Raw genomic sequence first — 11894 nt, forward strand, 5'->3', positions numbered from 1 at the left:
CCCAAAGGAGCTGCTGTGTAACACTGTCCTAGGCTGGGAGGCAGTGGAGACTTAGACTAGTTTCCCTGTGAAATTCTTCAATACTTGTAAGACTGAAAACTTCTAGAATTTTCAAAGGGATTCAGAGAACATTTGGAGGAAGGAAGGGGGCCAAAGAAGGGAATGGGCATGGGAAGAAAAAGCCTACTGCAGACTTTGGGCTAAGACAGGACACGGTGGCAGGTCTCGACACAGCTCAGCCCACTGTAGAAAACAGGCATCAGACCAACCTAACAGTGTCTCAAAGGAATGCACTCCCAGAGGTGAAGCAAGGGAAAGTCAAGGTTCCCCCCAAATATTTTATTTAAATATTAAATTAAAAAAACATACATCAACTAATCATTTGGCATATGTTTCTCACACTAACATGAGAAATGAAACAATTCCATCAGAGTAAAAAAAAAATGAAAACAACAACAAAAAAAACCCATTATATACATCTGAGATCACGTAGTGTCTTTAAATAGGCAATTCTGTTACAGTCCAGGACTGTGAAGGATCTACAAAACACACCACACACACCAAAAAACAAGAACTTAAAACCATGACGTGACTGTCCCCTGGAGAGGGGTCGGCAGCGACTCGAAGACACAAAAACTGCCAGAAAGTAAAGTGCTTGTCGCTTCTGACACAGCAGTGCCCAGGCCTTTGATCTGTGGTATCCAGAACGGAACTGTGGGAGACCAGGGCTGGCTGCCCAGGCTGCTGGGTGCTTCCCCAATCCACACATCTGGTGAGTCGGCAGGAGGGACACTTTTTGGCTTGTTCTATGGAGGGCACCAGTTCTGACCCAGAAGGATGGCCTTTCTTTCACCTGTCTTTGAGAGTAAGTGGTACAAGATGGGCCACAGGGCCGACAGGGAAGACCACGCTGTGACATCAGGTTGCGTGCAGCCTCTTCCTGGCCTCAGGTAACTCGGTCAATCTTTGGCTTTTAAAAAGTGCCTCCTTCCCTCTCCCTCAACGACCTCAGGTTAATACTGCGGTGGTGAGATTGCCATAGTGGAAGTCACCTGGGAGGCAGAGGGACAGATGCCTGATGCAGGGTGAGGAGGAAGGGGTGACATCCCTAGCTCCTTCCAGAGGCTTTTGGGTGGCAGAACTGTGCCTGGGTCTTCCTGCCGAGGTAGACCAGCACTGGTCAGGCAGGGTCACCCCTTCCCTGACATCTCTACCCTGTGCTGGAGGTGGGCAGCCTGCAACCCCTTCAACACAAACATGGTGCAGATGGGGACACTTCTTAATGTGACCAAGGGAAGTTTAAGCCAGGAACACAAAAGTGTATACAAAATAGAAAAAATAAGTAGTGTCTGTCTCCTATTTATATACATATACAGTATTTGCTTAAAAAAGAAACTTTACAAACACTGACCTATACTTCTCATCTTCCTGGAAAGCAAGCCAGACAGAGCCCAGGCCTGGGTGCCAGAGTTTTAACAGGAAAGGTCCCAGACCAAGGGCAGGCGGTCATAACCAAGATGCCCGCTGACTGCCTGGGCCCCTCTGGTCACAGCCCCTTGGTATTGCACGATTTCCCCGTCAGGTGTTCTTGTTGGACCCTGATAACGAAATGTGTAAAAACCTGGTAATTAGCAGCGGAGTCGAGATACACGGCAGGAAGGAACTTGTTGGCTTCCTTGCGGTGTGAGGGGTTCTGGGCCAAGTGACCGTGGGACAAAGTGCCCACCCGCGGGTCCTCACCCCTTCCAGTCCTTTGTGGTTTCCTCTACTAGGCCTAGCAAACTGACTCGAGCGGCTACAACACCCAAGCAAAAGCACGACAAGGTCGTCCTCTGGCCGACAGGGAAATCCCGACAATGCACTCGGTCTTCCCCTAGGCCGGTTCTGGCTGTTTGCAAACCCACACAGAGAGCAGCAAGTTCACAGTTTTGTTAAAGCGTGAGCATTTCAGAAGTGGAGAGCTGTGAACCCAAACCCAGAACGACGCCAACCAACACACAGACAGGTGCCACACCGGGTGCTGCTCCCTACAGGGACGTCCGCACTCATCGCCTGACGATGAGCTGGGAACAGGAGTGTAGGTCCCTGAGCAGTGTGGCCCCTCTCTTCTCCTTCACCCCAGCCGCACGGGCCTCTTCCCTCAACCCACTTCCCCTCCCATCCACCCGCCCATATGACACACCCTCAATTATTATTTCTTCAGAAAGTTTCAGTCCCTACTCATTGAGGTCACTCAGTGCAAGGAAAAACAAAACAAAACAAAAAATCCTAAAAAGCCCATACACCAAACATATTGCTTGTTTCACTTCTAGAAAGTTCTTGGCTTTGAGTCCGAAACCACCTTCACATACTCTGAAATTATTGCTTGGAAGAGTCAATGGGCCATGGGGGGCTGTGGCAACGCCACCCTCACTGTACCAAGACAAATGTCCCCCGCTGGCCAGAGGTCAGGTCCTCCATCTCACAGTCCCCCTGTGGCAGCCCAGCAGGGTCACAGCTCGGAGCCAGCCTGGTGAGGCACTGTGGGAGGGGCCCCGTGGGCAGAGCCACTGGGCCAGCACTGATGTGCAGGTGGGTATCCAGAAGCTGCGCAGCTGAGGCCACCGGGGACATGCCAGCCTGGAGGAGGGGTGCCGGCAACACCGGGATCCCGGACATGAGGAGGCCGTCACAGGGAGTGAGCATGCATGGGACAGGGGATGGCTGGGGGCCCGGCTGGCAGCCAGATGAGGTGACCGAGTGGTGCTGTAACTGGAGCAGCCTGAGGAACAGACAGACGGGGAGGAAAGAGGTTACTCTGTTGGCTCTGCCCAGAAACACTCAGGTTTCCACACTGCCCAGGTGGGTCCCACCCACCTCAGGGCTGCTCTTGGTAGACAATGTCTCACAGAGCTCTGTGTGCGACATGACACATGCCTGAGCCATCCTGCCCTAAGTCTTAGCTGTTGTGGCAACTCAGAGATGCCAGCTCAACAGGGCAGTCTTGGTCACCAATGCCCTCCACCCACAAAGGGTTATTACTAAACCTGCCCGCTGCCCCTCCTGGCTCTATCCTTGACAAGGTGTCAGGCTGCAGAGACCTCATTAAGGAACCACATGATGGGGGACATCTTGGCACACAGGGAAGTGGGGGTGCTTGTTTCACGGGTCCCTAAGAGGCAGGCCTACCTCTGCTGCTGCAGCACCTCTTCAAGAAGGCTCCTGCCTTCCCGACTGCTGGCCGTGCAGCCTTGCAGGCCTGAGCTTGGAGCTGGGGTGTGGAAGGTACTCATGCCTCCCCGGGGAGCTCGGATAGAGGACTGACACACCTGGCGTGCCAACCCTTTGATCTTGTTCAGCCCCAGGAACCCCTTGGTCCTCGCGTTTTTCCTCAGCTGCTGCCGAAAGGCCTTCAGCCCTGTAGAAACAAGAGCAGAGGTTAGCAGGTCTGCCTTAGATTATGGCCAATGGCCTTCAGCCTGCTGGAGTTTCCATGCCCCGAGGAGGGCCCTGAGGAGGAGGGAAGGAAAGCCTAACTGGACAGCAGCTCCCTATGGGGCGTGGCAGCTGCCAGCTCCTGAGCCCAACATCCACCCGTCCCCCCATGACCAGTCTGTTTTCCGGGGCAGAACTGTAGTCCTTCCCAATGGGACAGGTGTGTCTGGATATGCTATGGAGAAGGGGACGTGCAATGCACTGGGCTCTGGGGGCTCCCTGGACTATCACAGACATAGGGGACTTCACAGGTACCCCTGACCCTGAGAGGCATGGAAAAACCCAAACAGCTATGGAGCTGCCTTTGTCAGGGTCCTTCCTTGACCCTGGTCTGTCAGACAGGAGTTGTTGCCCAGAATGGTTGTCCCTTGCTCTCAGGGTCAGGTCTGAGTCCACCCTGTAACCTAAGCTGCCCAGAGTTGGGGTGGTACGTTCAGCCTGCCTGAGGAGCACTAATGACCCTGCTGAGGCTGGGGGTAAGACACAGCTTCCATTAAGGACAGAGATGGCCTGCAGGACAGTAGCAGAGGCATAAGGATGGACACAGTGGGGACTTTACCTTGAGTAAGTGAGGTATCTGATGCCCTCCGTCCCTCCTGGAAGCTGACAGGAAGTAGGACAGCTGTGCCCAGACCAGCCTGAGCCTGAAGTACAGGGGTAGCTGAATGCGAGCCCAGGAAAGGCGAGGCCAATCTGACTGGAGAGCTGGTGCCCAGCAGCCCTGGGGTGGCCAAGCCACTGCCGAGCCCCGCAGGACCTTCACTTGCAGAGAAGGGGAGGCAGCTATCAGAGCTGGTTCCTTCCGAGGGACTCGCTGTGGCAGAGGAGGACACGATTATGCCTGTGGGAAGATGAGATGGTTGAAAAGGAGACTGCACACCCTAAAGTCACAGCCTGAGGGACAGGGTACAGGGCCTGTTAGTGAGTGAGGCTGTGGTATGGTATTCTCCATCCTGACTCTCATCTAGGCCACCAGAGCCCAAAGGCCCTGGCTGTGGGCCCATAGGTGCCCAGGCAGATGGTAGACTAACAGTGTCACTCAGACCCCAGGACAGGAAGAAGCCCAAGGCCAAACACCTGCCCTCTAGTGCCTGGGACAGCCAAGGGGTGTCCCACTCTGAGATAAGTGCAGGCATGCCCAAGTACGAACCATGGGTCGCTAAAAACTAATTGGAGGAGGGTGCCAGGAAAAGGACCCGCTTAAAGTGAGTTCAGCATGGTTTTGACCCTCACCCCGGATACTACGGTTTGAGGTGCACTTACAAGGAGGGTTGAGTGGGGAGAAATGGGTGGAGACTTCAGCCAGTGTATGCCTCCGGCCTGTGCTGCCAGGCAGGGGTTCCTGGACCTCTTGCTCCTCCTCTAGGCCGGGACCCGGCCTGGCCTCCTCGCAGATAGCTGTGTCCAGTAGGCTGCTGGGGGAGACGGAACGGTGCCGGAACCCTCCGCTGCAGTTGGTATCCACAGGGAAGAACAAAGGCTGCAAGGAGAGAGAGAAGCCGGTAATTTCTAGGGCTCTAAGAATGGGTACGGGGGCGGGGGGGGGCACAGCCACCAGGAAAGAGCGGACCAGCACTCACATACCTGAAGGGAGCTGTGGAGATCACAGTCCATCTCGGCCTGCAGGACAGACTGAGCCAAGGCCTGGGGCTGTGGGCACAGCAGAGAGGGCCGGAAAGGGTCACATGGGAGAATTTCTTGAGGCACCTGAGAGGAGGGGTTTTAAGAAAGTGATTCCAGGGTCAACTCTCAGAAGTCAGATGCTAGCTGATTGGGCTTGGGGCTCAGGATTCTGGGCTGTCATCTACGAGGCCACTGCACGTGCTGGTGGCCAGGAGGAGGTGCTAGGAACAAGAGCCTGCTGGCCAGAACCCTGGCCCAGAGGGGAGCCGTCATAACCACCCCTCAATCCCCAAAGCCCTTCCTTTTCCAAAAATCTGCAACTAGGGTTGCAATGAGGTCCAGGGGACTTCCCAGAGTCAGTGCATTGTCAAGCAAGGGATTCCGAGCTCTGACAACTCAAAGCAAAGGGACAGGCAGGGCTCTAAGAAGGAAGTCATCCTCACCTCCAGACTGCTGAGGTCCGAGCTTCGAAGCCGGGGCTGTCTGGTGGGGGCAGGGCTGGGCCGGGAGGAGGGCTGGGTGCTTCGGTGCTCCTTGAGGCGCTCGAGCAGGAGGTAGTAAATGGCGGCGAAGTGGTTGTAGCTGCTGTTCTGCAGAGACTGGGGAGCAAGGACAGTGGGGTCAGCGTGAGGCTCCAGCTGTACTGGCCAGTAGCTTCCCTGTGAGATCATTCCCAGGCCTATCCCTAGAGAAGGGGACAAGTTGATCCCGCCGCCATTCCAGGGTGGGAGGCGCAGGCAGGGCAATGTGCTCACCTCCACTGTCCTCTGCCGGTCAATGCCAAGGGCCTGCATGATGCCCAGCACCTGCTCATTGTAGTCGCCCAGGTTGGAGGTGTAGCCCTGCATGGAGTAGGTGGGGTCATCCTGCTGCAGGAGGGTGGGGTCAGCCTGCATCCACCGGTGCTGGCGGATCTGGGCAATGGTGATGCGCTTGGCAGGATCCACGACCAGCATGCGTCGGATGAGCGTCTCACAGTCTGTGGAGGTGAAGGACTCGTATTGAGGACAGGAGGCTCAGCCCAGAGGCTCATTCCCACTTCCACAGATGAGTTCATCACGCCCGCAGAAATCCACCAGTCATTGTAGCCCCCCTCCCCGCTACAGAAGAGTTCTACTAAACTGGGGGCCAGACCCAGGGAAGACATTTTTAAATGTCCCCTGTAGAAAACCATTTAGACTCTCCCTCCTGTTGTGGCACACGAGGTTAGAAATCTTTGTAAAACAGAAAGTCCTGTGTATGTGAGAGAGGCTGGCATCCTGAGGCCTGACGGTGGGGGGCCTGCAGAGATGAGGCTTGCAGGAGGCAGGGTACATGGGGAGCTTCCTGCACAGGCTGTAAGTAGGGCACTGGGAAAGCACCTGTGGGTTGAGTTTCTCTTACAGCCTGATCACCTGGACTTGAGTCCTAACTTGACAGCAGACTTGCTAGACCACTGAGCGTGTACTGCCAAGACCCACCCACCACCTCTTCCCCAAAGCCACCACCCAGCTTACCCAAGACTCCCAGGGAGACCAACTCTATGCCCACCCACCTTGAGACATGAAGAAGGGGATGCGGAACCGGCCCTCCAGCACCCGCTGTCTCAGCGTCGGCAGGTTGGGTCCATCAAAAGGCAGGGAGCCACAGACGAGGACATACAGCACCACGCCGAGGCTCTGTGAACAACCAGATAGCTGTGTCGGTGCCCTGCTTGCCAGCTCCAGGAATGTGGTAGCAGGCAGCAGAGTCCAAAAAGGTTCCTACCCAGATGTCCAGCTGGGGGCCTTCATACTCCTTTCCCTCAAAGACTTCGGGCGCTGCATAGGGGGGGCTCCCACACCACGTGGACAGGGGCTCTCCTGGCTTGTAGAAATTCCCAAATCCAAAATCTGTGAGGCAGAAGAACAGGCACTACATCAGTCTGGGACCGGCAAGTGTGATGGCTGCAGGGTGCCCTGGAAGCAGAGACCCCACAGGGCCTCCCTCGCCACGCAGTCTTGCCTGCCAGCTTGATGTCCATGTTGCCGTCCAGCAGCAGGTTCTCTGTCTTGAGGTCCCGGTGGACTATGTGATGGTTATGGCAATACTCTACTGCTGACAGAATCTGCCAGAACTTCTTCCTAGCCTCGTTCTCGCTCAGGTGCCCATTCGAAGTCAGATAATCTGAGAAACAACAAAACCAAGTTACACCCCAAGATGCCGAGTCTGCCGCTACCTGGGGCCGGGCAAGGAAGCACTGAGCAGCACTGAGAAGCCGCGGAGATACAGGCGTATGAGGGAAGGGAGCCTTCACCTAACACTAAAATGAATGCAGCTCACCGAACATCTCTCCATTCTTTGCAAACTCTGTGACGATGTAAAGCATGTCCTTCGTCTCCATAACCTGAAACAACAACAGCAAAAGGAAAACTTAAGCAGGGCAAAAGGGTCGCATGGAAGCCATGATGGATGCACCCGAACCCCAAGCAACCTTTGACTTCTCCAAGAAACCGCCTCCATCATTGAAGGAAAGAGGGAGGAATGATAAGCCCCTCTGCCCTGCCATCTCCTGGTACCTCTGTACAGGGCAAACATTTGCCTTGCTTGCCTCCTGGGAGCTGGGGAGGCCACTGATGGCAGAAGCCCACGGGCACCCTTTCAGAAGCCCTATGGACAGCTGCTCATACAAGCAAAAAAAAAAAAAAAAAAGCAAACGGAGTGACCAATACAAATATCCCACCCCCACTTGCTTTATTGACACGACATTAAGCTTAAGAACATGGCCTTGCCAGATAAGCTACAGGGGATCGCTCTTTGTACAGCGCACTGCTCGGCATGTGTCAACAGTAACGGTCAATGTCAACATACACCTTCAGAGTTCATTCACTGACTTTATGCTACTGAAAAGAATTCAAATCATAACTAAGCAACAAGGTAAGACTCAAATTTTTGGCTCTGAAACGAACAAAAAACACCCATGCAAGTGGTATGGTTTCACTATTTCAGAGGAGCCGGGTATGGTGGATTACACCTGGAATCCCAGCACTCTGGAGGCAGAGCCAGGACTGCCCATAGCTCAAGGCCAGCCTGGACTACATAGCAGGTTTCAGGCCAGTCCGTCTACAGAGAGCAACTGTCTCAATACAAATAAATAATTAATAAAAAAAAAAACATTTCAGGGAGGGGAAGAGAATGTACTTTGATAGGAAGAAGGATTTCTTTGGGTTCAAGACATACTGTTATTTCTTTAAAGGCTATTTTAAAGAAGCTTTTTGTCATAGATTTACCAAGAAAAGTATTATTAAAAACCACAGCAATTCAGCTAAAAAATTAACTGTCATCTCCCTCCACACAGCCCTGCCTGTCCCTTTTCTTAACGGAAGAAAAGAGGACGGAAAACAAACATCTTTTAAACTTTTAAAGCCCTAAATAAACCAAGTGCAGTGGCAGACATCAGTAATCCCGGCACTCAGGAGACTAAGGCAATCGAGACAGAGAGCACTGGGTCAGCGAGGACTACACGGTAAGACCCTATCTCAACAAATGAAACCAATCAAACTCTTCCCACCCCCACCAAAGGGAGAGAAGGAGAGGCCTGGGCCAGCTGAAGGAACACTAGACATCAGTATCAAGACCAGAGGACCCACTGGCTTCCCCAGCCCACCTAATCCTGAAAGCTGAGTCACTGAAGACAGGATCGAAAATATCCACTCTGGCATCCATCGCCTGGACATTTCCTCAGTGCTACGGCTTTGACCTGGTCGGCAAGTCGAAGGCAGGGAGGAGAGGAGGGTGCTGGGAGCAGCACAGGTTGGCCTCTCCAGGCAGGAGGACGAGAGCGTTCTGCTCCGAAGGTCGGGGAGGCCCTCTTCCCAGCCCCCTCTCCCAACACTGGCTGCAGAGGAAACTTTACCTTCAAGCACAACTTAAAGATGGAGACTGAAATAAAGCGTGACCCCTGAGCGCACAGCCCTGGGCTCTGTGCGTAGAGACACCGAGGGAACTGTCACCACAGGCCAAACACAAGCTCCAATGACTTGTCTGCCGCTGTGCTGAGAAGGACGGCCAGGGGTAACTGAAATTACAGCTCTGTCCTCTACTGCACAGTACACACAGCTTTTCCAACTACACACTCATGTCCCCTGTAGTCACCTCGGGCTCACGAGGACTCTGGGAGTCACTGACTGGACTTGCACAGCAGCACAACCACATGCAACACTCACAAGGCCTGGCTCCTCTACACCTAGACCCATTGCTCACGGCAGCAGAAGTGGCCGTTTGTTCACCAGGGAAGATGTGAGGGAAGATTATCAGGAAATAACCAAGAGACAAATAGGTGAGGCACAGTCCCAGCCGGCATTATCTGGCAAGCTCCCAGGGCTGAAGTGTCTCCCCGCCTTCGCTCCACACTGTGGGTAACAACGGGAGGCGAGGGCTTGCTGCCGCCGTCACAAAGACACAGCACGGAAAAGCGGAGGGAACAGCTGCTTTTTTAACATTTAGTAATCATCTGCAACGGCAGAACTTTCGAGTTTCACTCCAGTTTGTCCTTCTGCCCTAAGACTGACGGTACATGTGGCTATTCTCACAGTGACAGGGCTTCATCAACAGACCTCCACACGTCCAAAGCTGGAACAAGTCACAATACTAGATAAAACTCCAACAGGGCAAATCAAGAGACTAAGAGTCAATAAAGCCGAACAGCCTAACTGAAGGTCAAGCTATTTACTTTGTACTCCCTGGTTCCCATACGGCAGGCAGCAGAAACCCTGGGCCACCTTTGGGGACCACAGGCTCAGGGTGTGGCATGGGAGAAGCCGTGGACATGACCACGGAGCAGCGAGGCTCAGCCGGCTCACCTGGTAGAGCTTGATGATATGCGGGTGGTTGAGGAGCTTCATGAGCTGGACCTCCCGGTAGATCTTCTCCAGATTGCTAGAATCTAACCGTGTCTTGTCAATTATTTTTATTGCAACCTAAAGAGTTTTAAAAAGAAAAGGGGGTATTTCTGTTTAGAAAGAAACCTTCAACTAACCTCATTTACACTTTTTTTTTTGCAACATGAGTTTATCAAACATTTGATGTCTTCAAAAGGTCACAAGAAGTTGGGAGAAAAGTAGTCACTAACATTATTCAAAAAGCCCTTGTATTTGCCATCTAGCTTTTACTGGAGCCACTCATTACTGGTTGATTTTCTTTCTTTTTTTTTTTTGCGGGGGTGGGGTGGGGGTTGTTGGTCATTATCTTTGCTGCTCCCTAGTAATTGTACAAATTATGCAGAAGCATAATACAAAGCTTTTTTTTCCTTCACCAGACTAAACACTGTCATCGTTTACAATTGTGACAATCAACTCTGCAGGATTGAATCAGCACAGGGGTCCACCCCCTGGCTGGATCCACCCCCTGGCTTAGTCTCCCCCAACACGCGCACGCACCTGCGTTTTGGTGACTCGGTGCCGCGCCAGCTTAACCACCGCAAAATTGCCTTTGCCCAGAGTCCGTTCCACGTCGTAAAAGCCCACCCGAAGGGGCTTCTGCTGGCCCTGGCCGGTGCCCGAGGGGACCGCGCTGAACTCCGACATGATCACCATGGCTTCGGGCCGCACCTGCGGGTCAGTGAGAAGTGCGTTCAGCTCCGACTAACGCCGGTCCGACCCCGAAGCGCCCCCCCCCCAGCGCGCGCCTCCACGACGCGGCCACCGAAACTGTGTACGCCAGGCCACCACGCGTGCGTCCTCGACCCCGTGTTCCTCCAGTCGCAGCCCCCGAGCCCGCGGCCCCACTAGTGAGTTCCCCGATCCTGGATCCTAGCTCGCACCCCACTCGCTCATTCCTTGACCCCGTGTCCCCCGGCTAAAGTCTCCACGAACGGACCCCTCTACATCAAATCCCCCGAGTCCGAGCTCTGGGATCCCGGGTTCCCAGTGGCGCGCCCTCGATACCAGGTTCCCTCCACACGAACCCCCCACGCACGCGCCCCAAGACCCCCGGTCCTGGACGGGCGCGCGCGCCAGCAGTCCACCCGCGGTCGACCCCCACGCAAGCCCCTGAATCCCTCGGGTCCCGGACTTGTATCGCGCGCCCGTCCACCCGCGCCCGCGCTCGGCTCCCCAGGACAGGCTTCTAAACCTGGTGCTCGCGGACCCGCCTCCCGGCGCCGACCCGCAACAATGGGGAGCCCGCGGGGCTGGAGTCCAGCCCGCGACCCTAAGCGCGCACCTGCGAGCCAGGGGTTACCCGAACCCGCGCTACCACTCACCTCCGCCGCCCTCCGTGCGCCCGACCCGGGACGCCGCCCGTTCGACTGCTCGCTCTGTTCCGGCGCCTGCCTTTCGCGCCGCCGCCGCCAACGCTGCTGCCGCCGCCCGGGCCGCGCCGCATGTCAGCGCCCCGCCGCCGCCGGCCGCACGCGGCAACGCCCCGCCCCGCCCCGCCCCGCGTAGGCCCCGCCCCGCCCCGCCCCCCGCGGCCGGCACAGCCCATTGACGTCGCTTTGACGCCAGAGCGACGCGCGGCCCAGTGCCGGTAGAGGGGGAGCGGAGATCGGGCGGTTGCCAAGAGACTGGAGGCTCTGACGCGCGCGCCGGTGAGGCCGTCGCCATGGCGACCGCGGGCGGTGACGTCAGGGTCCGGGCTCCGCAGCCTCCTGAGACTACCGGCGCCCCCTGCCGGGTGCGGGACACACTGCTGTGGCCCCACCGGCCAGGAGGCCGAGCCTGCTTGGGGACCAGCTCGCGGGCGGGGAGTGGGGAGGGCGGCCCTCGTGATGGGTACGATGCCTTGGGATCCCCTTCGGACGCAGCAGGGTGAAATAGAGCCTCTGGATTTTCGGCAAG

General features: G+C 55.4%; 1 protein-coding gene across 1 annotated transcript; it reads right to left on the bottom strand.

The window, feature by feature from the left end:
* Positions 1-303: 303 nt before the first annotated feature.
* Positions 304-11455, bottom strand: Sik1 (salt inducible kinase 1). The gene is made up of 14 exons (XM_075979792.1): positions 11318-11455; positions 10494-10664; positions 9918-10034; positions 7399-7462; positions 7081-7242; positions 6844-6968; positions 6632-6755; positions 5853-6076; positions 5541-5696; positions 5059-5181; positions 4738-4954; positions 4034-4315; positions 3169-3397; positions 304-2761 (listed from the first exon to the last, which is right to left on the bottom strand). Exons 2-14 carry the CDS (start codon positions 10647-10649, stop codon positions 2410-2412), a joined length of 2331 nt encoding a protein of 776 aa, XP_075835907.1. The 5' UTR covers positions 10650-10664; positions 11318-11455; the 3' UTR covers positions 304-2409.
* Positions 11456-11894: the final 439 nt, after the last annotated feature.

The sequence above is a fragment of the Microtus pennsylvanicus genome, chromosome 7, assembly GCF_037038515.1.
Source record: "Microtus pennsylvanicus isolate mMicPen1 chromosome 7, mMicPen1.hap1, whole genome shotgun sequence".
Taxonomy (NCBI): domain Eukaryota; kingdom Metazoa; phylum Chordata; class Mammalia; order Rodentia; family Cricetidae; genus Microtus; species Microtus pennsylvanicus.

Excerpts from the sequence above, each read along its gene's own strand:
- Sik1 (XM_075979792.1), bottom strand. The coding sequence starts at position 10,649 with ATGGTGATCATGTCGGAGTTCAGCGCGGTCCCCTCGGGCACCGGCCAG. Across the intron at positions 6,756-6,843 it reads GCCCCCAGCTGGACATCTGG|AGCCTCGGCGTGGTGCTGTA; the intron begins GTAGGAACCTTT and ends GGTTGTTCACAG. Across the intron at positions 5,182-5,540 it reads CGGACCTCAGCAGTCTGGAG|GTGCCTCAAGAAATTCTCCC; the intron begins GTGAGGATGACT and ends CCCTCCTCTCAG.